Here is a 26,687-nt window from a genome sequence, read left to right on the forward strand (position 1 = left end):
ATCTTCCTTTTGGCGATGGAAAGTATTTCTCTTCCTGATTGAAGTAATTGACAATTAGTAGTAGTGTGTGAGATCTCTCCCTACAGGCAATCCTAACTCCAATTTAAATGAGGTTTCTGTTTATTAATCTTCACAGTGTCTAACTTTTACATAAAAGGCTTAGTGAGGCTGTAAATTCAACCAATATTTAATCTGGGGCCCACAGAATCAGCCTTAGGGTTTCATGATGGACTATCTCAGTCCTTTTGGCTGCAAGAGCTAGGAGATGCCTTTGCAAAGTTGAGAAAGTTTTCAGTTTGTGCCTTGACATAAGCAGCTAAGAATCTGACCATGTTAGTCTCTTTCTTTAAGCTGTTTGGTGCTCAGGCCCCTCAAGCTATTCCAATGTGAAAACCCTGGGTCTCCCAAAACCTTGTCCTCAATGAACTATCACCGGAGTGGCCACCCGTGGTGTTGTTTTCCTGACACCACTTCAGACACAAAATTGTGTGTTTCCATTTTCATACCAAAAACCAATTCTCTGATTGTCCCACACCAAGTGGGTGTCCAACAATTCAACTCAGTTCTAACACCAACCGCCAAGTTAGTGCAGACCCCACAGGTTAAGGGCTCAGTCCCACAAGACTGCCCGTGTTGCTGAAAACACAGTTCTTTTTATCTTTACTGGAAAGAATTCAAGGACTCACCGAATAAGCCAAGCAAGCAGTGGATTTATTAAAAGAAAAGAAGGTAGTACACTTCCAAACTGCTGGGAGCGGGCAGGCTAGGAAAAGAGCAAGTGCACCAAAGAACAAAGGGGCTTGGGAATTTATTAGAATGAGGACATAAAATATTCAAGGTCTAGGGGTGGCGTTATAGGCGTTGCCACGTGGGTCTTCACTGAGCACGCCTTCCCATCAGAGGTGGGATTCCTTTGTCCTTATTTGGCCCTTGTCGGAACTGTCAAGGCAACAAAGGGGGTGGAGCTATTTCCCTGCCTGCAATGCTAATAGTATTATAACCCATTACAATTAGCTAAAATTCACCTTGAGGGGCAAGATGGCGTCCTGGGTCTGTTCTCGGTCACCAAAGTCTAGTTTTCCCGGGTCTGGTATCTGCACCTTTTCTTCAGAATGATCTCATCTCCTCCCTCCTTTGTTTTCTAGCACTTCTTGCTTCCCTTCCTCCCCCTCTCTAACCCCCTTCCGCCCCTGTTCTTTCTATGTACAGTAACACCCCCCACTTCATGTGCCAGCCCCAAGAGGGCCACCTGTGACTTCTGACCAGTTGGCTATAAATTGGGAGTTCGTAACACCCTCCTCAGGTTCGATAATTCACAGGACCGACTCATCACTCAGGAAAACACCTTATTTGCAGTTACCAGTGTATTAAAAAGGATACTGCTCAAAAAGAGCTAAATGAAAAAGATGCATAGGGAGAGGGAGGGTGACACAGAGCTTCCCAGCCGCCCACAGCTGCCACTGTCCCAGTTGGTATATCAATGTGCTTACAAACCTGGAAACTCCCTGAACACGGTTTAGGGGGTTTTATGGAGGTTTCATTACATTGGCATGATAGATTAAATCATCGGCCTTTGGCGATAGAAGTCAATTTCCACCCCCCACCCTCCCAGGTTGGGGGTGGGGCTGAAAATTCCAACTCTGTTCCTGCCCAGCAATGTCTTTCAGGTGATCAACCCCATCCTGATGCTGGAATCTCCCCACCTGGAGTCACCTCATTAGCATACAAAAGACAGTAAAATTCCAAGTGTTTTAGGAGCTCTGGAGTCTGGAGATTGGGACAAAGAACAGCTATGAATTTTTTTTTCAGTGTCTACAATCAATTTTATTTTAATATAATCTAAACCATTTAGAAAATACACACACACACACACACACACACACACACACACACACACACGGGAGTTGATGTTATTGCATTTGGATAAAACTGGCAAGTTCTTGCTAACATAGCCCAGGAAACACCACAGAGGAAACCCAATACATTGGAGTAGATGTTGTGGCATATGACCCACAGTTTGATGGCTCTGAGTTAACCTCAAGTTGTCAATGTTTGGTAATAGGTGTAAAATGTCATCAGTTAACTGTTAAGACTTCTTATGCATCTTATATGTATCTAAATTCTTAAGCAGACTGTCACCTCGTAAATCCAAGTCTTCTGGAATAGTCTGCAGTGCTAATCTTGCAAATAAAATAAACATCCCATCAAAACACAGTTTTGATAACTGGCACACAACCCTCTTCAACAGCTCTTGAATCTTTTGCTTCTTCCTATCATTTTGATGTAGGTGATGTAGGATCTGCCGGCAGTTTCTGAGTGCGGGCCGGGATCGTGTCTTGTGAAGTCGAAGAATGGAAACACGGACCAGGGAGAGGCAAAAAGTTTTAAAAAGAGGATAGTTTATTAGAGGCAAGAGAAGAGGTTGCAGCTCCCAATTGAGAGGGGGTCCCGAATGGGGGGTGCCCCATGACTGAGGCAAAAGCTCTTACTTTTATACATTCCCTTGCCTGCTTGGGGAAGGGGAGCTGTTTGAAGAAGGGAACTTGTTTGAAGAAGGGAACTGGCGCCTTCTAAAGAAATTCATCTACCAGTTTCATTCTGCTTGCTCATCCTAAAGGAATTAGCAAAGTAACCCACTCTTTATCTATCAGATCTGCTCCGTTTGTCAGGCCAAAATGAATTTTATGATTAACCTCAAGGCCTTGTTACATTATGTCCTGGAACAAAGGAGTGATTTCAAAACCTGAAGTTTTAGGATATGACTGTCTTTGTTTACTCCACCAGGGACCTCCCTGTCTACCTAGGGACATGCTAACTCTGCTGTATCAATTTCAACTTATCATAGAATAAGGTGGTCTTGGTACAACACACAAGCCATTCATACCAGCACCCTAATCTGTAAAATGCAAATGTAAAAATTTTTCCTCCAACATTTTTGGTTACAGATTGTGGAAGATTCTTGCTTTCACTGATTTCTCGTAGCCACTCTTTTTCCAGGTTATTTAATTTTCCCAAAATTAAAATCCTGTGCTGCAGTTCCTCTTCCTCTTCAAAAACCCCAAAGGGTTTCAGTCCAAATTATTAGCTTGGTGCAAAATTAATTGCGGATTTTCCAATTTTTTTTAACCTTTTAAACCGCAATTACTTTTGCACCAATGTAATAGCTTCTGTGTAAGCAGGCAGGCTGTCTCCTTGGGGACTGCTAAGCTGATAAGAGAGGTAACGTCATAGTGTTTCAGTGGTGGCTGTGTTTGTTGTGATCCCTGCGTTGTAACTGGAAACGGTATTGTCTCCTGCACTGCCCCAACGCCCCTCCCACCCCCAACCCCCGCAACTGCCACCCTGGGCAGGATCCACTACGGTGGTAGGGAGCTGGGTCTGCTTCAGCCCCAGGTTCCACAAGTCTGAATTTTCTTCTACCACATCGCCAGTGGTGATGTTACAGGGTTGGGTTGTGATAATGTTCCTTGGCTCTTGTTTTCTCAAGGGAAAGAATTCAGTTGAGAGACAGCATCTTGTGCAGGAATAGGGTAGTCAGAGGTTTATTAGTAAAGGCAGATACACTCCAAGATGTGGAGCAGACCAACCCCAAGAGGGGAAAGGTCTCTCCTTACAATGTATGAAGGCTTTTATTTCTATGGGTGGAATTGCCTCCCCCTCTCTTCTCTCTTTTTTTTCTTCTTTTTTTCTTTTCTCTTTTTTATTTTATTTTATTTTTTTAGATTTTTTATTGGGGAACAGTGTGTACTTCCAGGACTTTTTTTTTTTTTTTTACCAAGTCAAGTTGTCCTTTCAGTCTTAGTTGTGGAGGGCGCAGCTCAGCTCCAGGTCCAGTTGCCGTTGTTAGTTGCAGGGGGCGCAGCCCACCATCCCTTGGGGGAGTCGAACTGGCAACCTTTTAGTTGAGAGGACGCGCTCCAACCAACTGAGCCATCCAGGAGCTCAGCAGCAGCTCAGCTCAAGGTGCCGTGTTCAATCTTAGTCGCAGGGGGCTCTGCTCACCATCCCTTACGGGACGAGAGGAGTTGAACCAGCAACCTTGTGGTTGAGAGCCCACTGGCCCATGTGGGAATCGAACCGCAGCCTTCGAAGTTAGGAGCATGGAGCTCCAACCGGGTGAGCCACCTGGCGGCCCCTCTCTCTTCTCTGTCTCTGTCTCTGTCTCTGTCTCTGTCTCTGTCTCTGTCTCTGTCCCTCCCTCCCTCCCTCCCTCCCTCCCTCCCTCCCTCTCTCTCTCTCTCTCTCTCTCTCTCTCTCTCTCTCTCTCCTGCTGAGATGCCCATTCCTCCCTTTTGGTTCTCAAGGTAGTTTCTGTTGTCCACGTAAGAAACTTCCACACCTGTAGAGAAGTTTAATGAGTTTATTTGAGTCAAACTGATAACAATTGCTTGGAAGCAGAAGTGGATTAAGGAAATGCTCTGGTGGCTCAGGTGGTTGGAGTGTTGTGCTTCTAACACCGAGGTCGCCGGTTGGATTCCCACATGGGCCAGGGAGCTGCACCCTCTACAGCTAAGATTGTGAAAAACTGTTCTCCCTGGAGGTGGGCTGCCATGAGCAACCGGTCGGAGGTCCGCATGAGCGTCAGAGGTGGGGAGCACAAGGCTCATAATACCAGTATGGGCCAGGGAGCTGTGTCCTACACAACTAGACTGAGAAACAACGGCTTGAACCGGAGTGGGGGGAAGGGGCAGAAGAAAGGAAAAAAAAGAAAATGTTCCATCAAATATATAGTGATGGAAAGAGTGACTCAGGGTGGTAAACACACGATGTAATATATAGATGATATATTACAGAATTATACACCTGAAATCTATGTAACTTTACTAACAATTGTCATCCCAATAAACTTTAATTAAAAAAAAAAAAAAAGAAAATGCTCCAGACAATGGAAGTTTTGCAGCTTATTTTATACATTAGAATCAAAGGAGGAGGTGTAAGGAAGGTTACACAAAATCCATTGGTGGTAGATTAAGGGGGTGGGAGAAAGCAAAGCAGGGAAATCTCTGGGATTGGATGAAAAGTAAAACAAAGAGACACATACTTCTTTTACATTGGTGGGTCCAGGATAGTTAACAATGAACAAATGATGGTACTTGGGGAACAAGATAATAATGAGGGTTTCTGTGATCTCTTGCTCTGGTATGGGGGGTTGTACCCTTAGGAGTCCAGAAAAAGGGATTACTCTGACATTCCAAGGGTACGTTATCTTCGATGCAAAAAGACAATAAACAGGCTCACATAAGTTAAAGACTGAGCTTTGTCAAGGAAGCTACAGGTCAAGGATGTAACTACCCGCCATGACACGTTTTCAGTTAGGAATTTTTGTGTTCAGACCATCCGTATGTGGTTCATTTTGGTCTCTGAGTTTGTAGGGCCTGCCATGCAGGCCTTCCCTGAGCTTGTCAGGTTTAGTACATGGCCTCTTTTTTGTCCACACTGTCATTCTTTTTATGGTTTGAGAAGCTCACTAAAAGGTCTTGATGAGTAGTATGTACACTCTGATAAGCGGGATGTCTTCCTCTTCTGGCTTCTAACAACATATCCCTCTGATTTAGGGGTATGTGTAAGCCTGGAATCCTGCTGGGCTAGTGAGGCATTGGTGCCCGAAAGGAGGTGTGGGGACAGAGTCCCAGAGAGCAGTTTGCAGGCTCTCGGCCTCACCTGAGCTACCAATGGAAAGGTGATGGCTAGGGTAGTAGATGGCCATCAGCTGTAACTAGTTGGCCATCAGCTGTAACCAGTTAGCCATTGGCCACTGATATAAGTGCCATGGCTGAGCTGGCAAGCACGGATTACAGGTAGCAAGGGGTTGGTTTGTTGGCAGAGAAGCGGACAGCAGACTGCGGATCGTGTGGCTCCTGCTTCCTGTGTTTCCAACCCAGCCGCCAACGAGAATATAGAGGTATGACTCCCCTATCTATGCTCCATTGGTATTCCTTTTTGGTCTCCACATATTCTGTGTTCTGGTGCGGGGAGTGGGACTAGAGACCCCGCCTAACACCCCCCCACTGACCTGGAGACCTGCTGCCCTTCCTGGTGACAATCAGTTGGAGGAAACTGACTCTGCCTATCCTAATCAGGAATGGAATTTATGAAAAAGAACTTGTGTAGCTCCCAGAGTCACCAAAGGGGCTGGAGGGTAAGATGTAGAAGCCACATTAACTTCATCCCCAGCCCAAATCAAGTTCTGCTTTGGCCTGGTGCACAGCCACTGCCGCCACTACAGTGCAAGCAGGGGACACAGCCCTCACCATAGGACCAGAAACTGCGTGCTGCTGCCCGGCTGTTGTCCTGCTGCTGGTCACCAGCTCCAGCTAACTCCAGAGAGGGGGTGTCTGGTTGGTTGGCCTCGGGTCCTTGGGAATGTGTCTGGCATTTCTGTCTTCTGAGGCTCAGGTGCTGGGTAGAGAGGAACGGCAAGGGCCCGACAGTGCTGTACTTTAGCACTCACCACTCCTGGCCCGGTGGGTCAGTCCTGGGCTGGTGGGCTGCATCCAGGCCCTGCCATCTACACTCCGTTGGGCACTGGGCTTTCTGCTCATCATTGGGTGTTGTTCCTGCCTACAAGCCCTATGCAGAATTTCTGTCTACAGTTTGGCCCCAGCTGTATGTAAAGGTCCTGGCTGAAAACAGTCATTCTTATCGAGCTGGGTATTTGAAGCGAGTTCAATAAAGGGGCTGTTTACAGAGCTATAGGTTAGGTTCAGGGGGCCACCTAGGCTTGTGCAGCACGGATGAGTAGGAGCCCTTTCCATCCCTAGGCCCACAGAGACAGGTGGGGAAGGGTTGCTGGATCCTGGTGGGGCTCCCCCCGGCAACTCCCTACTGGCCCCCAACCTCCAGTTTCAGATCCTATCATCTGTCCACCAGAGGGATCTCTCAAGTCAGTCATTCTTCCAGACCCTCAAGATAAAGTCCCAATTTCTCCTGAAAAAGACCCAGGTGACAGGTGTGGCTGTGGGTGCGAGTGCAGGGTGGGTGGGGTGTGTCTGACTGCCTGCAGAAGCTTTGGAGAAAGAACTGGGAAGGCACAGCCCCACCCATGCCCTCTCCTCCTGCCCTCCTACCTCCTTCGGCTGCCTTCTATTGGCTAAACTCAACCAGCAGCCCAAGAAGAGGGAGCCCCAGGATAGGTGAAGGGTGGACCTGAAGGGGAAAGTAGAAGACAGCTCAGGACAGGGACAGGATGGGCACTGGGCTAAGGTTGACAGGGTTCCTGGGGAGATGGATGCGCAAACAGCTACAGTTCAGCCTGAGAGGGGGGCACACAGAGGACTGGGGGCTGAGACAGCCCATCCCCTGGGGGAGTGATTTCTGGCAGTGCTCTGGGGAACGTGGTCCATGGGCTGAAGGGGCTCCTTTATTCCCTTTTTCAACTGAGGTGAGGGGGTAGAGGCAGCCAGGCAGGATGCGGCTGAGTTGTGTCAGAGAGGGGCCCTCATCCTACCTGGATCCTCACACCTCTGCTCCCACCTGTGTGCTGTTAAAGAAAGAAAACAACAGGCCAAAAATGACCAAAACAACAGGTGAACTCGTGCTAAAAGCCCACGATATCAAAGCTGTCACAGCATACCTCTGCCCTCAGGTGAGAACATGTGGTGGCACACAGCGTGTACACATTGCTTGGGTGCCCAGTTAGTGTGACATTTTGTGTTTGCTGCCTGAAGTATATAATGTACTGAATGTGTCAGGTGCAGGGTGGGCGCAGGTCAGAGATCCTGGGCAAAGAAATGCTTGCAAAAAAAAAAGAATACTTAATGTTCCCGCCCTTCCCAGATTGTGTGTTGAAATCCTAATCCCCAGGGTGTCCATATCTGGAGGTGGGTTTAGATGGAAGGGTGGAGCCCTCAAGAATGGGATTCCTTTGTCTCCTTATAAAAGAGGCCCTGGAGAGGTAGGTCCCTTGGCCTGTCAGCCATGTGAGAACAGAGGGAAAAGATGGCCATCTAGAACCAGGAAGGTGACTCATCAGATACACAATCTGCTGGCACCATGGTCTTGGATTTCCTAGTCTGCAGAACTGTGCAAAATAAATGTGTTTATAAACTACTGAGTCTGTGGTGTTTTGTTACAGCAGCCCAAAGTAAGGCAGCGCTCTACTGTGTGCCCCACAGTGCAGGCAGGACAGGACCACTGTCATCCATTGCTCCATCTCCCTGCCTTGTGACGAGCACGTGCTGGGGGCAGGCAAGGATGTGTGCCAGCAGGCACTCCCCTGAACCCCGAGGAGCCTAGTGTGTGCCTGGGAGCTGCTAGTTTCTATCCCTTAGACCAAGCCACTTGAGCCAGGCTTGCCCAGGTCCCGGGCTGAGCCTGCTTGGACTGGGGGGTTGGTGACCACAGCAATACAGGCCTCACCCCAGGGGAGAGGCGATGTTGTGTGCTCAGAGCTGGGGTCCCTGGAGGCCTCCGGATTAGACTTCCGGAAGGGAACCAACATTTATTGGGCGCTTACTGCGCACCCAGGTGTGCTGTGGGCACTGTCGCAACACGTCACCTGGTCCTCAGGTAGCTCTTGGAGAGGGAGGATTCGCTGGGCACTGGAGGAGCCCCAGGCGAGCCCCAGGCGCGGGGAGGGGCTATGTCGGTCTCCGGCGCAAAGCAGGCGCTCAAGTGTCGGTGCAGGTTCCCGTCGAGACCCCCTCCGGCCACTGGGGGTTGGGGCCGGGAAGTATCCGTAAAGCAGAAGGCAACTTGGGCCGTCCCGAGATTTCGTGCGAACGCCGGACGTGTGGGGCCACACGGGCGCTGGGAGGGCGTCGGCATCCCCTCCCCTGCCTCACCCTGCTTCCTCCTCTTCCTCCTGGGCGGGGTTCCCGGAACCCGCCGGGGCGTGGCGAAGAAGCGGGTGGCCGCGCGGGTCCCTGGAGCAGCGGCTGCACCGAGACCCTGGTGCTTCTGTCCGTTTGTCCATCCGTCTGTCTGCCCAGCCATGGCCGCTCTGGCCCCCACGGCACGGATCCTGTTGCTGTTCCTGCTGCTGCTGCTGCCGCCTCCGGGTGGTGAGCCTTTGGGGGTGGGGGAGTTTGTCCCGGCCAGGGACGGGGCCAGCCACGTCTGCTCCGGACCTGAACCGAGCCCCGGCATTACCATCCCCACAGTGCCCCCACCCTGGCACTCCCACCCCTAATAAATCCGAGGCAGTCAGCAAACCCCCAGGACTGACCTCTTCTCCCCCCAGCACCCCTCCCTGCCTGAACTGACACTGCCCAGACCCCAGGCAGCTGCCACCATTGTTCTGTCCTGGAATTGTGTGTGTGTGTGTGGGGGGGGTGAAGGTGGGGGTGGGTGGCGGGGGTGGGGGGTGGGGGGGTCTGTCCTCCCTCTGGTGGATGTTTCAAGGCATTGACTCCTCAGAAGCTAGAGTAGGATTCCCTGCCTGGCCTTAGCCCCGCGTGGTGGCAGCTGGGAGGCCTGGCCTCTCCATCAGAGGTCTTACATTGGCCTCTGTTTACTGGCTGGGAGCCCCCTTGCCCCCACCCGCTGCCTCCTAGGCCCTTGTGTTCCTGGAGGCAGCTGAGGCGGGCCTCCGGCTGGAGGAGACACAACTAACTGTATGTGTTGATTGGTTGGCTGTACACTAATGATTCACAGACGGGAAGAAGGCCAGTCTGGGGGCCTTTTAGGGCTAGAAATTGAAACGGCACCCTCCCGTCCAGCCACAGGCAGCCAAAGGTCCTTCTGGATGTGTGGCTTCCTGGAGGGGAAGGACCTTATTTCCTGGGGTCTGTGAGGAATCTGGAGGACCTGGGGTGGGAAAGAAGAGGCAGAGCCCTGCTCCGTGGTCCAGTGAGATCTGGAGAGCCTTGTCCAGAGTCTCTGGGGTTCAAAGAACATTGGGCTCTGGGCCCAAACAGAGTCACTGGTGTTTGTCTTCAGCCTCAGCTTAGACGCTTGGGCTGGGTTGTGGCTCTAAAGGCTGTAAAAACCTTGCTAGAGGTGGTGGTGGGTCATCTCTGCCTCCCAGTAGCTTGGGCCATGCTGACCAGATCTGCTGTCAGGTGGACAGCTGGCTGGGCTAGGCCTGTTGGTGGTCCCACCTCTGCCCCACAGCTTTGCTGGGAGTAGGGTTCTGCCTGGAGCTGCTAAGAACAAAGTACCCCTCCCACACCCCACACCCTATTCCTGTTATCTCTTCTCAAGCAGGTTACTCAGTGGGCCTTGCTCTGCTGATGGCCCCAGGGTACGTTATACACTGACTGGGCTGGGTCTCTAGAGTCCCAGTGCTGTACCAGGGCTGTTTCCAGGTGACAACCACATGACAAGGTTTATCATCAGACCTAGCCCCAATCCACCATAGTCATCTGCGCCTTGCTGGACTGGCTGATTCCATTTAGGGTCCAGGCAGAGTCCTGGACTTCCCATCCTGCTGGTGGGCGCTAGATCTCTGCTAAGGTAGCGTAAGGATGCTTGGGAACATATGGCTGTAGCAGCTTCCTGGAAGTTTGCAAACCTTGTGGTCACCCAAAGCCCTGGGTCACTTTCCACTCTTGTTAGCCAGGTCCCCTAAGCATGACCTTGTGGACTGAAGCTCTATCCTTACCAGCCTGTGGGGATGTCCTTAGATTCAAATTCTGTGGGCTAGAGCCTTGTGGTGGTTCTGGGGATTGAAATGGTTCCACTGCCTTGGAGGCCTGGCCACTGAGAGCACAGACTGCAGGCCCAGTGCAGGACTAAGTGCTGCATGGACACTTGTCTGGTGGGTGTGACAGTGGACGATGGTGAATTGGTCAGGAAACAGCCTAAGTGGGGGTGTGGTCTGTGACCACTGGGCCCCTGACATTGTAATGTCCAGCAGGGGCTGAGGGTGCTGTGGCTGAGTGGTGGGGAGAGGGAATGGCGATCACGAATTGGCCTGTCCAGTGCCTGGTCCCCAGCAGCTGGTCGGGAGGGTTACCGTTCAGCTGTGTGACTGCTGAGCTTGGGCGGCTTCTGGAGAGGGTGGCCTGGAGTAGATTTGAAGGTGGGGGTGGATTTGAAGACACGAAGAATACTTCAAATTTGACGTAGATTTGAAGACACAAAGAATACGGACAGAATGTGGATAGGACTGAAAAGTTGGGGTGACCTTCAAGGCCCTTTGCAGTCTGGATTCTGCTTTGCGGACTTGGACTTATTCCTAAGGCAGTGTGAACCAGGGATGGTGTGAGAGTAGAAGTGGCCCAGTCAGACTCACACTTTGGAAAGTTCACTCTCCCTTCAGAAGGCAAGCAGACTGGTGGGGAAAGAGAGAGCCCAGTTAGGTACATCTGCTGTGGCCCGGGGGGGAGGAGGCAAGGATGGTTAGGGTAGTAGCCCGAGGTGGCCAGTGACTCGGATGGCTCAGCAATGGCCCAGCATGCTTGTGCCTGCTGGCTGTGCTGGGGAAAGGGCTGTGTTGCCTGGGCCATGGCTGAGTCCTGGTGTGAGGCTTCAGCATGTGGCCACAGGTGAACAAGTGTTTCTATTCTCCAGCCCAGGATGAAGTGTGTATAGCTCCCAGTGGATACAACCTCTTCCCCAAGTCCTGTCCTGATTTCTGCTGCGGCACCTGTTACAGCCAGTACTGCTGCTCTGATGTGCTGAAGAAATTTGTGTGGAACCAGGAAGGGTGTGCTGATTTTGAAAGCAGGTGGGTGCATCCGTGGTCACAGGGTGGGTGGCTGGAGCCTGCCCCAGTGGGAGTGTGCATGGAAGGGAAATAGCCCTTCCCCTCAGCCCTTCAGACCTCTCTGGATGGTGGCGGAGCATTGGGTCGGGGAGTCTCTGTTCTGGGCTGGATTCCCCAGACCCTCTTCACTTAGTCCCTTGCCTCTCTCTCCCTTTGCCTGGAGGGCTCCAGCTCCCCTAGCCTTGGGCTGAGCAGGTTTCTCAGGGGTTTGTGGCCTCAGCTGGTCCTGTGACTCAACCCTGGGTGTGTACTTGGACCAACATATCCCGAGGGTGGGCACCTTGGCATGACTGTACCACGCAGTATGTACATGCACCTGGGGGGGATGTTGTATGTGATTTGTGCAGGTACCATCTTGTGGGCCCTGAAGGGCACAGTGCATGGGCATATGCCCCATCGGGTGCCATGCCTGTGTACTGGTGTGGCCCATGGATTTGCACTGCACCTCGGGTGTAGACTATTTCATGGATAGAAGCCAACGTTCCAGGCCCCTGCATATCTCTCCCTTTGCCACATTCTTTGTTTCTTTTGTGTTTGGCCACAGGTGTAAGGGATTGAGGTGGCCATCCTCCTCAGCTCATGCCAGGTGATCGTCGTTGTCTGGACAAGACCAGGCCCCCACCCTCTTATGTATTTATTTTAGTCTCCCAAGATAGTTTCGTTTCCTCTGTCACCCTATAGGCAACCAGTCTGCCATATTCTTGTGGTTGTTTCTGTTCTTGCAAAGTCCATTTTGTTTTGTGGTACAATGAACCCCCTTCCTTTTTCCACTCAGTACAGTGTTCCTAAAACCCACCCATGTTGTGTGTACATCTGGCGTGTTTAAAGATTTTTTTTTCTTGCCTTTGGTGTTCTTCAGTCATCCTATGATGTATCTAGGTATGGATTTCTTTTTGTCTATGTTGCTGTGGATTTGTTGAGCTTATTAAATCTGTGGTTTAGTGTCTCATCAGTTCTAGAAAATTCTTTGCCATTACTTATTTAAATGTTACCCTTCCTTTCCTTTTTTTCTTCTGGAACTCCAATTAGACATATGCTACATCTTCTGCTCCAGTGTCCACCTCTAATAGTCTCTCTTTCATATTTTTATCTCTATGTTGCGTTCTGGATAATGTCTTCTAACCTCTCAGTTCACTCAGGTCTTTCTTCAACTGTGTCTAATCTGCTGTTAAAGTCATCCATTGAGGTTTTTTTTATATTGATATATTGTAAAATATAATTCACATACAGAAAAGTGCACAAAATGCTCAGTGACTTATCATAAAACAAATATCTGGGTAATCACCATACAGGTTAATATAATACATACAACATTGCCAGCAACTCGGAAGCATCTGTGAGCTCACTCCCCATAGTGTTGCTTCTCTCACCCCACAAAGGTAACTGTTATTCTAACTTTTATATAACCTTGCTTTCCTTTAGAATTGTAACACCCAAGCATGAATGCCTAAATTATATAGTTTAATTCTTTTCTGGTAGGGGGAGTAAAAAAGCTTTCATAAGTTGAGAGCTTTTATTATATATTATATATTATATATTATATATTATATATTATATATTATATATTATTATATATTATATATAAATAAAATTACACAAATCTGAAGTGTACAGTTTAGTGAATTATCACAAAGTAAGCACATCCATGTAATTACCACTTATCCAGGTCAAGAAATAGGACATCACAGTGCCCCAGAAGCCCCCTCATGTGCCTTCCCATTAACATCCCCTCTGGTAACCGTAAAGGTATCCATTAACCTGCTACACCTGTTAGATAGACATGTATAGACATACAAATAAAATCATATGTATTTGCCTATTGTTCTGTATCTGGTTTCCTTCTCTTCACATGTGAGTTGCATGTGAAGCACCATAGTGTGGTGTTTGTTCATTTTCCTTGATGTGTGGTATTTAGTTTTATACCGTCATTTTTCCATTCTAATGTTGGTGGAACTCTGGAGCGTATCCATTTTTTTGGCTGTTACAAACTGCTGCTGTGAGCATTCTTGTACTTATTTTTTGGTGTACATGTGTATGCATTTCTTTTAAGTATGTGGCTAGTAGTAGATGTAAGTAGAGATCAAATTTTATTTTTTAATATGAATATCTAGTCGACCCAACACCATTTATTGAGAAAACGACCTTTTTTCTATCGCTCTGCCGTGCCAACTTTGTTATAAATTGAGTGTCCAAACATGGAGGGATATGTCTTTAGGCCCTCTATTATGTTAACATTGGCCTATTCGTGTCTCCTTGAGCTAAAAGACTCATAATTACTATAGCTTTATAGTAAGGTTTGATATTCTTCAGTATTGTTTTAGTTATTTTTGGCCTTTTATTTTGCATGTAAATTTTAGAATCAGCTTGTCATGAAAATCAGCTTAGATTGCATTGACTTTATAGGCTATTGTTGTAGAATTGATATTTTACTATATTGAGTTTTCGAATTCATCCACACAGCATATCTGTCCATGTATTTAGGTTTTCTTTCATTTTCTCTTAATTATGTGTTATAGTTTTCTATGGTAAAGCCTTGTATATCTTTCATGGTGTTTTTCCCTAAGTTTTTGATTGTTTTGATGGTACTGTAAATAGCACAGTTTAAAGTTTTTGTTATATAATTATTTATTGACATAGATATAATTTTTATAAATTGAATCTGTATCCAGAGACCGTTAGGATTTTCTTCAAAAATAGTCATGCTGTGTGGCAATTTTCTCCCTTCCTCTTGGGATGCAGCTTTTCAGGTCCCAGCCCAAGTGAGTGGCAGTCATCAGAGCCTCCCCACCTGGTGGGCTCTGTATCTAATCTCTATCACCTGAAGCTTTCAGAAGTTCTCCTGGAGTGGCCAGTTAGTTCAGTTGGTTAGAGCACAGTGCTCTTAACAACGAGGTTGCCGGTTCGATCCCCACAGGGGCCACTGTGAGCTGTGCCCCCCATAACTAGATTGAAACCACTACTTGACTTGGAGTTAATGGGTCCTGGAAAAACTCACTTAAAATAAACGTTTAAAAAAAAAAGAAGAAGTTCTTCTTAGCCTCTCAGCTGCCCCTTGAAATTGGCTAATGTCCCCCGGAGAAAAAGGGCCTCAGAGGCCAGGCTCACGTCCACGGATCTTTCTTCCCAGCCTTCCACCACTGGATCCCACCACTGGATCCCACCACTGGATCCCAGCCTGGTACTCTTCCCTGTGTCATTGCTCGCCAAGCCTGCACACTGATTTTCTTTTTTCAAAGAGAGTTTGTATGAGAGTTTATTTGAGCCAAACTGACGACATATGAAGTCGGACAATTAAGTTCACGAACTCATCCTAGAAAAAATGCTACCTACCTCATTGCTGAATATCACTACAGTCTCCTTCGAAGTCCTCCCCTTGGGAAGCTATGCACTGACACCAGCACCTAGTCCGCCTTTCAAAGCAATTTTGGAACTCTTTCTGGAATGGCCATCAGAGCTGTCGTCGTATTACCCTTGATTTCCTGAATGTCATCAAATGTCTTCCTTTCAATATTTCCTTTATGTTCAGGTAAAGAAAGAAGCATAGGGGGCCCAGATCAGGTGAATAGGAAGGGTGTTCCAATACAGTTGTTTATTTACTGGCTTAAAACTCCCTCCCAGACAGTGCCCTGTGAGCTGGTGCGTTGTCGTGATGCAAGAGCCATGAATTGTTGGTGAAAAGTTCAGGTTGTCTAACTTTTTCACACAGCCGTTTCAGCACTTCAAATAGTAAACTTGGTTAACTGTCCAGTTGGTACAAATTCATAATGAATAATCCCTCTGATATCAAAAAAGTTTAGCAACATCATTGCAACAAGTTAATTGAGGAACTTAATTGTCAGACCTCATGCTGGGGAGCAAGATTTCAAATGCTTCCTCCTTCACACTGATTTCTAAAAATATTTTCTCCTCAGCTTTATGGGTTGTCCTTCATACTTATTAGGGTATAGTTGTTCCTAAGGCTTTGAAATGTTATTTATTTTTACATTTAACTTTCAAATAACTCCAAAATTTTCAAATAACTACAAAAGCAGAGAGAATAACTCCGTATATCCATCACCCACTTCCATGGTTACCAACACTCTGACACAGTTCCACACACCTCCTGCCACTTTCTCTTTTCTTCTGGATTATTTAAAAACAAATCCCAGACATCATAAACATTTCTCCTTAACTGTTAGTTTATATTAGTACAAATGAGTCCTTTAAAAAGAAATTAAACCACTGTGTCAATGACACATATGGCACAATTAACAGTAATTCATTAAGAGCTTTCAATACTTGTCTGTCTTTAGTTGACTTCACTTGTTTCAAAAATTTCTTCGTGGGTAGTTTGTTCAAGTCAGAATCCTAACAAGGTTATTATTTTTTAAAAATCTCTCTTGTTCCTGTAGTTATTTCCCCTTTTTTATTCTGTATTTTTTTTCTTTTTGTATCATTTCTCCTTTTCTTGATTAGTCTTGCCAGAGGTCTACCAGCTTTGGTGTTGTTAATCTCTTATTTTCTGTGGCCATTTTTCTCTTTTATTTTTGTACTTACTTTGATTAATTCCTTCCTTATATTACATTTTGGGTTTGCCCTATTACTTTTTCCCCATCTCAGTATTAAAGATACAAATTTCCCTCTAAGAACTACATTAGCTGTGTTTTACGAATTTGACCTTTAGTATTTTCATTATCATTCAGTTTTACATATTTCTTAATTTCCTTTAGGATTTCTTTAAACCCACAGGGTTTTTCTTGTTGTTATTCTTTCTTTTTTGTGCCATGTTAACTAGTAGTTTCCCAAGGCATGAGTTATTTTTAGCATTCCTTTTTTTTTTTTTTTTTTTAACTTTGTGGCTTTTTAGTCTTCTGTTCCTGATTTCTGACTTCATCCCTTTGTGATTGGAGAAGATACTTTGTAGGACAGCTGTCTTCAAATCTCATCAGATTCTTTTGGTGGCCTCACGTGTGGCCTGTGCTGGTTTTTGTCCCATGTGCACTTGAGAAGAATGTGTGGCATTGTAGCCTGAGACCCGGGGGGGGTGATACCTATGCCCCAGGGGCCACCAGGGCTGTCTCCATGCGCCAGTAGCGGGTTGGCGCATGTACATGTCCTGTGTGTGCACTCATGTAGTGTTTGTTTGCTCCTGGTACACTGGGTGGGCCTTGTTGTGCTAATTGTGAGGTTTCCTCTTTGCATTTTTGACAGTATCAGGGAGAACGCAGACCATGTGCGGGAGCTGGCCGAGTCGCTGAAGTTCCGCTCCGACATAGACAGCGACCCCATGTCAGGGTAAATAAAACCTGCAGGCTGGGTGCGTCTTCCTGGCAGAGGTGACAAGGGGGCTCAGGGGGGCTCGGGTGATGGCTGTGGGGACTGGAGTGGCAGGGAAGTTGTTACCATATCTGACCACCAAGACACTTGATCCTTATGTTTGGAATTTGTGTCCTTATCATTGTGCTGGGGTGTTGGCAATGGGGGTGACTGTGGTGGGGGGTTGACATGTGAAAGGTCAAGGGTGGGGGCTCATATTGACCTAAGTGAGGGGGTAGGCCCGGGTGACTGATGGGTGTAGGAGAGTCGAGGGAGTGACAGGCAGGGGGTGATCGTGGTAGGGATGAGGTGATGGGGGCCCTAGTGCTGTGTGTGGTGGTGGGGATAGGCTGATGGTGATGGGGGTGCTGGGGACATGTATGGTGATGGGGTGACAGGCAGTGTATGGTGATAGGAAGCAGTTGTGGTGAGATGGTGGTGGTGGGGCGATGGTGGCAGCGAGATGTGATGGGGATACGGGTGGTGGGTACAAGGGTGGGGTAATGGTGACAATGGTGGCAGTGATAGGGGCTGTGGCAATGCCGGGTGCATGGTGATAGGGTGATAATTGTGGGGCAAAGCTACTCAGACAATTGATGATGCCCAGTACCTACCTGTGTCAGGTTTATGGGTCGTGGTTACCATGTCAGGGCCCTCCTGTCGGGGCCAAGGAACAACCCATTCTCCCAAACTCCAGTCTCCTTGGCCAGGTTCCTTCCCTGTCTTTTTGCCACCATAACAGGTCTCATGACTCCACATCTCATGTGGATGGAATGGCTGTGCAGCCACTCGTGTGAATTTCCCCGGTGGAGTCTGTTCCCCATGTTGTCTGTCCCTGCCCTGGTCGGTGTAGAAGCCCCTCTCAGGAGAAGATCTGCCCAGGCCTGGTTGATCCTTTGGGGGAAGAGACTTTGGGCTCTGGGCCTGTGTGGGTGTCCAGTTCTTGCCCTGCCCCATCCTGCCCTGTGGGCCTGGGCGGGTGTGGGGCCTCACTGGCTGCAGGGGAATTGAGGCCGGAGTCCTGAGAGTGCGGGAGGGCAGGAAGTGCAGCCCGTGCTCCCTCCCGGCGGGGGGCTGATCCTGCCCCCTCAGCTGATGGAGACTGAGCTTTTGAAGCACCCCTCCCTGCATGTCCAGAACTGTGGGCTTTCAGATGGTCTCAGGGGAGTCTGCCGTCTAGGGTGTGGGCCTGCAGGCCGCCCAGGAGGGGGCCTTGTCCTGATGACAGTGAACACCACGGAGGCTTCTGGACACTGCGGGTTCTGAATGGTGTTTTAGGAAGAAGACCTCTCTAGCTGCTCCGTGGAGGATGAGGAGACCAGGCAGGCGGCCACGGGAGGCAGCCATGGCTTCTTAGTCCCATGTGCTGGAGGCTAGAGGCAGACTGTGCTTGGTGAGGCCAAGTGAGCTGGAGACCAGGCATTCAGTAGCTGTCTGTTAGGGAGGGAGCTGCGGGAGTGGCAAGGGGTCGGGGGTGCCCTGGTCTCTGCTGTAGTGACAGAGTCAGAGGTCGTGCCCAGCATGAGGATTTAGGATGGAGAGTTGGTTTGGGGTGAAGGGCTTGGTTTGGGTGGGATGAATGTTTTGAGGACTGAATCTGAGGGTCAACAACCGTTGAGGGCTGGCGGCAGGGACCTGAGGGGGAGGAGACAGGAAGGCGGCCTGGACTGTGTTGGGAAATGTGGCTTCCACACCACGGAGGCCATGGCCCCCTTGGCAGGAGCTGTCCAGTAGAGCAAATTGAAGTGAGTTGGAAGCGTGTGCAGTGAGGTGAGTGTAGACAGCTCCGTGGAGACTTGGCCGTGAACGAATGGGAAGTAAGACAGGAGTTGGAGGAGGAATCAGGTGAAGAAGGCTGCTTTTGCAACGGTGGGGACTTGAGCTGGGAAAGTGGAGAGAGGGGACAGCCAGAGGGGGCACAGGAGGAGAAGTGGCTTCCTGGGGCTGTGGTGGCAGGGAGGTGACTGGGTCACCTCTCCCTCCCCAAGGTGTACTCCCAGAAGCAGGCCTGGTCAGCCTGACTGCACACCATGGTTTGCGCACCATGGAGCCTTGCGGGTGTGCCCTGCAGCCTCCCTGCCCTGCTTTGCCCCCCACGCCACCCACCCAGGCTGTCTTGCCCACCCACTGGGAAGTGCAGATGACTGAAGTAGTGGTCCCCTCCTATTTGCCCCCTGCCCGTCTCTGCTTTTTGAGCAGAGCCCCAGTGATTCCCACAGCGCCTGCCTTATAAAGGTTTAGGGCTTGGGGAGCTGGTTATAGTTGGGTAGAAGGACAGGGTTGTCAATGACACTTCTGTGAATGCCCTCAGGTGGCTGCCTGTCCGAGCCCCAAGGAGATGTCCTCTTGGGTGAGCATCTGTGCGCTGCCCCTCTGCCAAGGGCACTGTTGTTTGTCTACTGGAGTGTTGGCTTCTTGGTGGTGTCCAGCCCCTGCTGCCTGCGTCGCAGCTGGGAGCTCCAGGGACCTGTGCCAGCTCCACCCTCACTCCCTGCCACCAACTCCCTCCTCCTCCTCATTCTTGGATCCTTGCCCTTGGCTCTCCCTCTGGGTGACTCCTTGGGTTCCCCAAGAACAAGGCACCAGGTCAGCGCAGGGATCTAGATGAGCCCACATCTGCCTGGTGTAGCCGGGATGGGTGGTGTCCTTGACATGGGCACCGTACTTCCCATAGTGAAGCCATGTTACCTGTGGGCTTGGGGCTGGCTTAGGTCTTCTGCAGCCCTCCACCCCCACCCCAACTTTGGCAGATGAGTCCCATCCTGCTCTGTTGAACAGTTAGTGGCTGTGTGCATTCTCTGCTTGTTCCCTCCCCAGAGCTGCCTTAGTCCCTTGTCATGATTCTTTGGATTCTGATTTCATTGTCCCTTCCCAGATCCTTGCGTCTCACAGGACGATTGGGCAAGATTGGTATGTTTTTAGGCACCTGAGTGATAGGGCCTCTGGCCATGGGCCCCAGACAACCATGTTGATCTTCTGCCCCGACTCCACTGTGACAGTGCAGGGGAAAGGCCTGGAGGTCCGTTAGGTGAGGTGTGGCCGCGGTGAACCTGTGCTGGCTCTCACGTGTGCTGTGTCATGGCCAGTCTACTGCCTTGTCAACATTATGGTGAGAGCTAGTGTCCAAGCTCCAGAGACAGCGCTTTCACAATCTGAACATTGGGAGTCTTCAGACTGCTGGGGGCCACCCAATTCTGCCTTCTGAACTTGGCCTTTAGACTCCTTGATCTGGGAGGTAGCACCAGCCATGGGAAGCCCTATTCCTCTCAGAGGTATGGTTTTGTTAGTATCATGCCCTGTTGTGGCCATGGGCCCTGCCACACTCTGCAACCACCCCTGAAATGTTGTGCTTCCTTGGAGCGTCATGCCTGGCAGTCCTGCTTAGTGCTGCCATGGGGGCCTGAGTGAATGTATTCATTTGTCAGAGACTTACTGAGCACCTACTATATGCCAGGTGCTGGAGATACAGTGATGGCCCAAAGCAGGTACAGTCTATGCCTCCATGAACCCACAAGCCAGAGGCTAGCTGCAAGTTAACCAAATGCTCGCATGGAGTGAGTGTTTATAAACTGAGATAGACAGGAATTTGATTCTGTAAGAGCATATGTCAAGAAGTCTGATTTCATCTGCATGGTCAGGGAATGTGTCCCTGAGGAAGTGATGTTTTGAGCTTCAGGCTGAACAAAAATTGATATGGGGATGGGAGGAAGACAAAGGTAGACCAGGCAGGAGGAACTGCAAGTGCAAAGGCCCTGAGGTAGGACACAGCTTGGTGCTTTCCAAAGCTGAAAGGAGGGTGATGTGGCTGGAGTACAGCGGGAAAGTGGGAGTCCTAGACCACACAGGAGTGTTACTGTATTTAGACTTTTAATGAAAGATTAAAAATTTGCCTTATTGTAAGCTTTACTATCTAGTGAGACAAATAGATTTTCTTTCTGGTCAACTTTAATAATGTACAGGAAAGTATACACACACACACACACACACACACACACACACACACACACACACAATGTAACAAATAAATTATAAAGCAAATTCCTGAGTGATCCCAAGAGCTACAGGAGCCATAGTAGGCTTTTGAGTGGAGAGTCACATGAGCAGACCTGGCAGGGTGGCAGAGGGGGCCCCAAGGTCCTGCTTATAGCCCTAGGTAGCTGAAGTTGCCCGTCAAGGAGGGTGGCTGGAACCGGCTGAGCAGGGTCTGAGCAGGAGTGATTCAGGCACACTGAGTCTGGGTGTCTCTCTCACCCCTCACCCCGTGGTGGCATTGTCCTGGGAAGACAGCCTGAGCGCCTGCCTCCCTCCCCACTCCTGGCCCTTCCCTACTCATCACACAGCTGGGAACAGTTGGGCACCTGGTGCGCTGTGTCTTTAAGAGGGTCCCCTGTCTGTCCTTCCTGCTGCTGACGTCACGATAGGGGAGGGCCTAGGAGATTTGCTTTCCTTTTCTCTGAAAGGGGAGGAGATTGAAATTGAGTGGCCCACGATGGAAAGAGGGAAGTCGGGGGTGCAGTACTCTGAGTGAAAGTGGAGGCTAACATGGGGTGAGCCTGGGTGTCATACTGTGTGTGTGTGTGTGTGTGTGTGTGTGTGTGTGTGTGTGTGACAGAGTGAAAGTGAGGAAGAGAAAGGGAGATGGGAGAGATTAAAGATGAGGGCACTGTCATTGATTGTCCCTGAATGTATGTGTGTCTCCATTCCCTGGGTCAGCAGAGGGTGTGGGAGGAGCTGACTGACAGTCCTGTCTTGGGGCCTGTTCTGGCCGCACAGCAGCCAGTGGCTCCCACTTTGCAAATGCTGTTGGCTATTTTTGAGTCTGGAGTGTGAAGAGTCTGCCCTCCTTCTGTCCCTAGGCTGTGGCGCAGGGCCCTGCTGAGGGGGTGCTGCTGGTCTGGGCATGAGGTGGAAGCCCCCACAGCCCTGCCCTGGGCCTCAGGAGGCAGATACCCGACAGCTCACCAGGCTCTTTCCAGGTTTAACGGGCTTGGTGCAGTTGATAAGCATTTGCCTTTTATTAGAATAGAGCTTGGCCTCTGGGAGCAGGGGAGCTTAGCACAGGTTCTTTCTGCCCTTGAAAGTCAGTTTGGGTGAACTTCCGGCCCAGGGCCTGCTTTCTCAAAGAGCAGGCCCTCCACCATCATCATCCTTGCTGAGGGGCCTGGGTCAAGCCGAGTGGCCTCCTTTTCCAGAAGTCAAGGCACCTCCAGCCCCTCCATGTCATCCATCTGGCTCTTAGTTTACCCGCCCTGTGAAGCCCAGACGGAGGTGCATGTGAACAGCGGGCTTGGTGCTCGCACCCAGCAGGCTCAGGTCACCTCGGGGACAGCCCTGCCCGGGGCGACGCGCAGAGGCTGCGTTCGCTGCATTGCTGTCCTCGCTGTTCTGGCCACACTGGTCTCTGCTGTCCTGGAACTTCTCCCCAGCTTCGTCCCATGTGCTTCCTGAGTCATTTTACCTCCAGCATCTGCCTCCTACAGTGGCCTGTGGGCTCCCAGAGGCCACAGGTTGGTCTGTCTCACCCATCGCTGAGTTTTTGGCTCAGACCACAGTGCCTGGCTTGTGGCATGTGCTCGGTGACCATCTGCTGACGGTTGGTGGGGTGGGTAAGATGTGTGTATGGTGGGAGGCACAGAAAATGCCCTCCCATACTCCTAGGGGGGGGACTGGGGGGCAGACCCCAGGGGGGTGCTTTACCTAGTCTCACAACCCATTTTATGCATGAGGAAATGAGACTGAAACAGGTTCAAACTACACACCGGAAGTTGCTGTATCTGTTCCCCGACCTCCTTCAGCAAGAGGGGTGCCCCTCGGGGTGGGTGGGCTGCGGCCTGCTGGTCCTGGGTATGGGGGGGCCTTGGTCACGCCCGGCTCTTTGGCAGGTTTGGGGCGACTGTGGCCATTGGCCTGACCATCTTTGTGCTCTTTGTTGTCACCATCATCGTCTGCTTCACCTGCTCCTGCTGCTGTTTGTACAAGATGTGCCGCCGACCACGCCGTGAGCATGCCCATTGGGCCCTTGTGCACAGACCCCAGGGGGGCAAGGGGAGCTGACTGGGACCCTGATTCGGCTAAGCTGGGGGGAAGGGCAAGCCTGGGGTCCTGACGGGGATTCTCTTTACAGCGGTCGTGACCACCACCACATCCACCACCGTGGTGCACGCCCCTTACCCTCAGCCTCCAAGTGTGCCGCCCAGCTACCCTGGGCCGTCGTACCAGGGCTACCACCCCATGCCCCCCCAGCCAGGGCTGGCGGCAGCACCCTACCCGACACAGTACCCACCACCCTACCCGGCCCAGCCCATGGGCCCGCCAGCCTACCACGAGACATTGTCTGGTGAGTACCACTGCCAACTCGGACTCTGCTTAATCCCAAAGACCCTGCTGTACCCCCAGCCAACCGGTGTCCTCTCTATTTTCAGGAGGTGCAGCCATGCCCTACTCTGCCAGCCAGCCTCCTTACAACCCAGCCTATATGGACCCCCCGAAGGCCGCCCACTGAGAACGGCCCTGCATCTCTGGCTGCCACTTGATACTCTGTGTGTGGATGTGCGTGTGAATGGGGATGTGGGCACGGTCTTTTTCTCCCATGCAGGATGTGTGTGTGTCCTGTTTGTACATAAGGCTTCTGGTGGTGCTGACAGGTGGGACAGTCCGTACCAGTTACTGGGACCACACCTTTTTCTCTTCCTCACTTGAAATTACGCTTCCTTGAAATCTCAAGCAAAATTCAAAGCATGAGGTGGGAGTTCTTTTCCAGACCACCCCAGGGAGACCAGGTGGGGCTTGTCACATTAGGACTGCACAGCTTTTCTCTGGGCAAGATGCACGCACGTTCTGGTTTCAGTGGAATGGCTGGCCGCTGCTTGCGGCCACAGCTTGTCCCCAGCGTGTGTGCTTCCCTTCGAAGAACCAGAGCTGTGATTCAGGCAAGTGGGTGAGGTTTGGGACCTGGCTAAGTTGGGTTTTGATCCCATAGCTCCCTGGAGCCTGTGCCATGGCCAGTGGAGGGTGGGCAGCGTCCTGATATCCAAACACCTAAGGCAGAGCCCCACCCACCCTGACAGCTGTCTGCCTGGACTGTTCCTGCAACTTCCCTGGGACCACCTGGAGGGCCACTTCCACCCGCAGTTCTGGCTACCCTGGCTGGCCCTGGCCCCCGCCAGCGGTGGGCAGGGTGGCCTCTGTCCACCTACCTACACACTCAGGTGTCCTTCCTGCAGTGTTTTTGTTTTATTCTTAGCCAAACATTTGGCCTGTTTTCTGTTTCAAAATGTGATCGTTTCTGTGAGGCTGAAACCCCTGGGTCCCGGAGGAGAGGGACCCCCTGACCTCTGTAGTCCCTGCTTCCCCCACACCAGCCCCACAGTATATCCAGGTCCTGTACCCCCAGCCACAGTTTGTCCTGGCAAGGGGGACACCTGGGCCAATGGACTGTCTGGAGCAAAGGGACCAAAATGGAGGGGGCCTTGGGTGGCTGTTGGCCCGGACATGAATACCTCGGGGTTCTCTGTCCCTGTTTCTGTCTCACCATCTGTCTCAGCTTTGTGCCTGTTGATATGTTTCTGAGAGTCGGGGACTGCACCCTTGTTTATAATAAATGCGGACATTTGGAGCTGCTGCCCCCTTTCTTCAGAGCCTTGGCTGCAAGTATTGGGTAGGGGGCCAGGTACCATTTCAATCCAGCACTTAGATTTCCCTGTTTTCCCTGCTTGTATTGGGCTCAGACGTCTGACCATCCTGATGGGGAGGGTGAGGGACAAAGACCGCACCGCCCTCGGTGCCCCCACCCCGGTGGCCCGAGTGCAGGCAGAGGTGCAGGCGGCTGCAAAGCTGCCCAGGAAGGTAGAGGCAAGGGACCACAGTGCTGTGGGGGTCTTTATTCATCAGACGTTCTTTCTCGTCCTATTACCCAGGTGTAGCCAGGGACAGCCCGTACAGTGTCGCTATTGCCACGCTGAGGAAGGCCAGCAGGCCCAGTGGGGCCAGCAGGCCCTCCCTGGGTGAGGCTTCAGGGCCCTTCGCTGGAGGTAGGACCTTGGGCCTCCTGCTCCCCCCGAGGTTGGGACTGGAGCCTCCGCCTCTGGCCAGGAGGGTAGTGGCTGTGGCAGCAGGTGGCCTTGAGTTGGTTCCAATAAAGGCTGTGACCCCGTACATTGGCTTGACGGTGCTGAAGGGCCTGGCGTGAGCGTCCACCCACTGCAGCAGGGCCCGCGGCCTCCACTGACAGATGCTGAGCAGGGCTAGGACGTCACCCTCGGCCGTGTGCGAGTCCAGCGGGACCTGCCCATACAGGCGTGTGTAGATGCTGCCCAGGCTGTAGCTCTTCCTCGGGCCATGCTCGGGGGTGCTGCCAGTCTGCTCCAAGGCCTTCAGGGCAGCGATGCTGTCCACACAGAAGGCGTCGTCCAGAGCCCTGGAGAAGCCCAGCATGGCCAACTCCGCCTGCAGCAGGGGGAAGTCGTAGCGGTCACCGTTGTGTGCCACGAGGCACCAGGGCTGTGGCTGGCGCTGCAGGAAGGCTCGGAGCAGCTTGACAAGGTCTGCATCGAAGTGTTGACGCCCGTGGGCTGCCAGCACAGCTGTGCTCAGGCCCGTGATCTCGCTGGCTGCGGGGTTACAGGCCTTCCCTGGGGCCACACAGAGGGAGAGTTTGTCCACCACTCGGGGTGTTGGGGGCACCGTGGGAGGAGGCCCCTGAGGGCTGGGAGGGCTCTCCAGGGCACATCTGTGGACGGCCAGCAGGCACAGCTCCGTGATCTTGGGCTGGGAGAAGGGAAGTCCAGTGGCCTCCAGGTCCAAGAAGATGAGGGTCTGCATGGGCTCCTGGGGTAGGGCCTGCGAGGCCATGGTGGGTACCTACCGCTGAGCCTGGGGAGGAGCACAGGGTGGGGAGTGGGTGTGAGTGCCACAGTGGTAAGATCGAAGGAGGGGAGGAGAGGGGAGGCAGGCACTGCCGTGAGCTCCAGGACCCATTTTCAAGGCAGGAAGCCAGAGAGGGTGGGATGGCCTATTTAGTGCGATCAGCACATTCAACTGTCAGGCGTTTGTTCCCCCCCAGTGCCTGCTGAGTCTGGGGAGAGGCGGGTGGAACCCATGGCCTTCCCACCCTGCCCCAGGCCCTTGGGGGTCCTCACTTACCAAGCGGCAGGCAGGCAAGCAGCAATGACTCGGGTGCACACTGGCTGGTTCTTGCTGCTGGCAGCAGTGGCGGGAAGTGAAACTTAGTCTGAGCCCGCCCACTGGACTGGAGTGAGCAAGGCCCGCCCTGCTTGTCGGCAGGCCTCCTCCCTCCCCAGCCCCCCCACCTGTGACTCCCCAAAGGCCGCCTCAGATGTACAGCTGTGGGCCTGCCTGCTGGCTGGCACAGTGCAGCCGGGCCCTCAGCAGCAAGACAGCCAGTCAGGACACCGGCAGCGGTGCCCATGCTATTGCGGAAGGCCAGCTCCAGGACTCAAGCCTGTCAGGAGCCCCTGCCATGGCCATTTTGCACCCACCCTTTAGCCCCCCTTTCCCAGGTCTCCCTGGTTTAGGCCTGGGATGAGGGCTGCCTCCTTCCTTGTCATACTTTTCTTCCCATGGCTTCTGCCCAAAGCGATGACTCAGGACAATTCCACAGGCAGGGCAGGGCTCCTTCCTCTAGGCAGATTCGTTACCATGGGGACCAGTCTCGGCTCCAGCTAGGACAGGAAGGAGCCCAGCCTTCCCTGAGTCGTGTTCCTGCTCCATCCCTCCCACTCAG

The 26,687-nt window shown here is 51.4% G+C and overlaps 2 protein-coding genes and 1 pseudogene across 4 annotated transcripts; 1 reads left to right on the forward strand and 2 right to left on the reverse strand.

Annotated features, from left to right (window-relative positions):
• Window positions 1–2,079: 2,079 nt before the first annotated feature.
• LOC141567209 (poly(A) polymerase alpha-like) lies at window positions 2,080–8,934 on the reverse strand (annotated as a pseudogene).
• Window positions 8,661–24,560, forward strand: SHISA5 (shisa family member 5). Of its 3 annotated transcripts, XM_019723941.3 has the most exons (6): window positions 8,661–9,002; window positions 11,455–11,611; window positions 16,841–16,924; window positions 22,828–22,943; window positions 23,070–23,282; window positions 23,368–24,560. In XM_019723941.3, exons 1-6 carry the CDS (start codon window positions 8,933–8,935, stop codon window positions 23,445–23,447), a joined length of 720 nt encoding a protein of 239 aa, XP_019579500.3. In that variant the 5' UTR covers window positions 8,661–8,932; the 3' UTR covers window positions 23,448–24,560. The 3 variants fall into 3 exon arrangements, with proteins under 3 accessions (XP_019579500.3, XP_019579501.3, XP_019579502.1); XM_019723942.3 differs by lacking the exon at window positions 16,841–16,924 and having other exon boundaries at window positions 8,670–9,002; XM_019723943.3 differs by lacking the exons at window positions 8,661–9,002; window positions 11,455–11,611; window positions 16,841–16,924 and adding an exon at window positions 18,524–21,492.
• Window positions 24,561–24,805: 245 nt separating this feature from the next.
• TREX1 (three prime repair exonuclease 1) lies at window positions 24,806–26,663 on the reverse strand. The gene is made up of 2 exons (XM_074312405.2): window positions 26,087–26,663; window positions 24,806–25,816 (listed from the first exon to the last, which is right to left on the reverse strand). The coding sequence occupies exon 2, from the start codon at window positions 25,793–25,795 to the stop codon at window positions 24,854–24,856; it is 942 nt and encodes a 313-aa protein (XP_074168506.1). The 5' UTR covers window positions 25,796–25,816; window positions 26,087–26,663; the 3' UTR covers window positions 24,806–24,853.
• Window positions 26,664–26,687: the final 24 nt, after the last annotated feature.

Source organism: Rhinolophus sinicus, chromosome 5 (genome assembly GCF_057876585.1).
Source record: "Rhinolophus sinicus isolate RSI-liver-muscle chromosome 5, RSI-T2T, whole genome shotgun sequence".
In the NCBI taxonomy this organism is placed as follows: Eukaryota; Metazoa; Chordata; class Mammalia; order Chiroptera; family Rhinolophidae; genus Rhinolophus; species Rhinolophus sinicus.

Excerpts from the sequence above, each read along its gene's own strand:
- TREX1 (XM_074312405.2), bottom strand. The coding sequence starts at position 25,795 with ATGGCCTCGCAGGCCCTACCCCAGGAGCCCATGCAGACCCTCATCTTC.
- SHISA5 (XM_019723941.3), top strand. The coding sequence starts at position 8,933 with ATGGCCGCTCTGGCCCCCACGGCACGGATCCTGTTGCTGTTCCTGCTG. Across the intron at positions 16,925-22,827 it reads GACAGCGACCCCATGTCAGG|GTTTGGGGCGACTGTGGCCA; the intron begins GTAAATAAAACC and ends GCTCTTTGGCAG. Across the intron at positions 22,944-23,069 it reads GATGTGCCGCCGACCACGCC|CGGTCGTGACCACCACCACA; the intron begins GTGAGCATGCCC and ends TTCTCTTTACAG.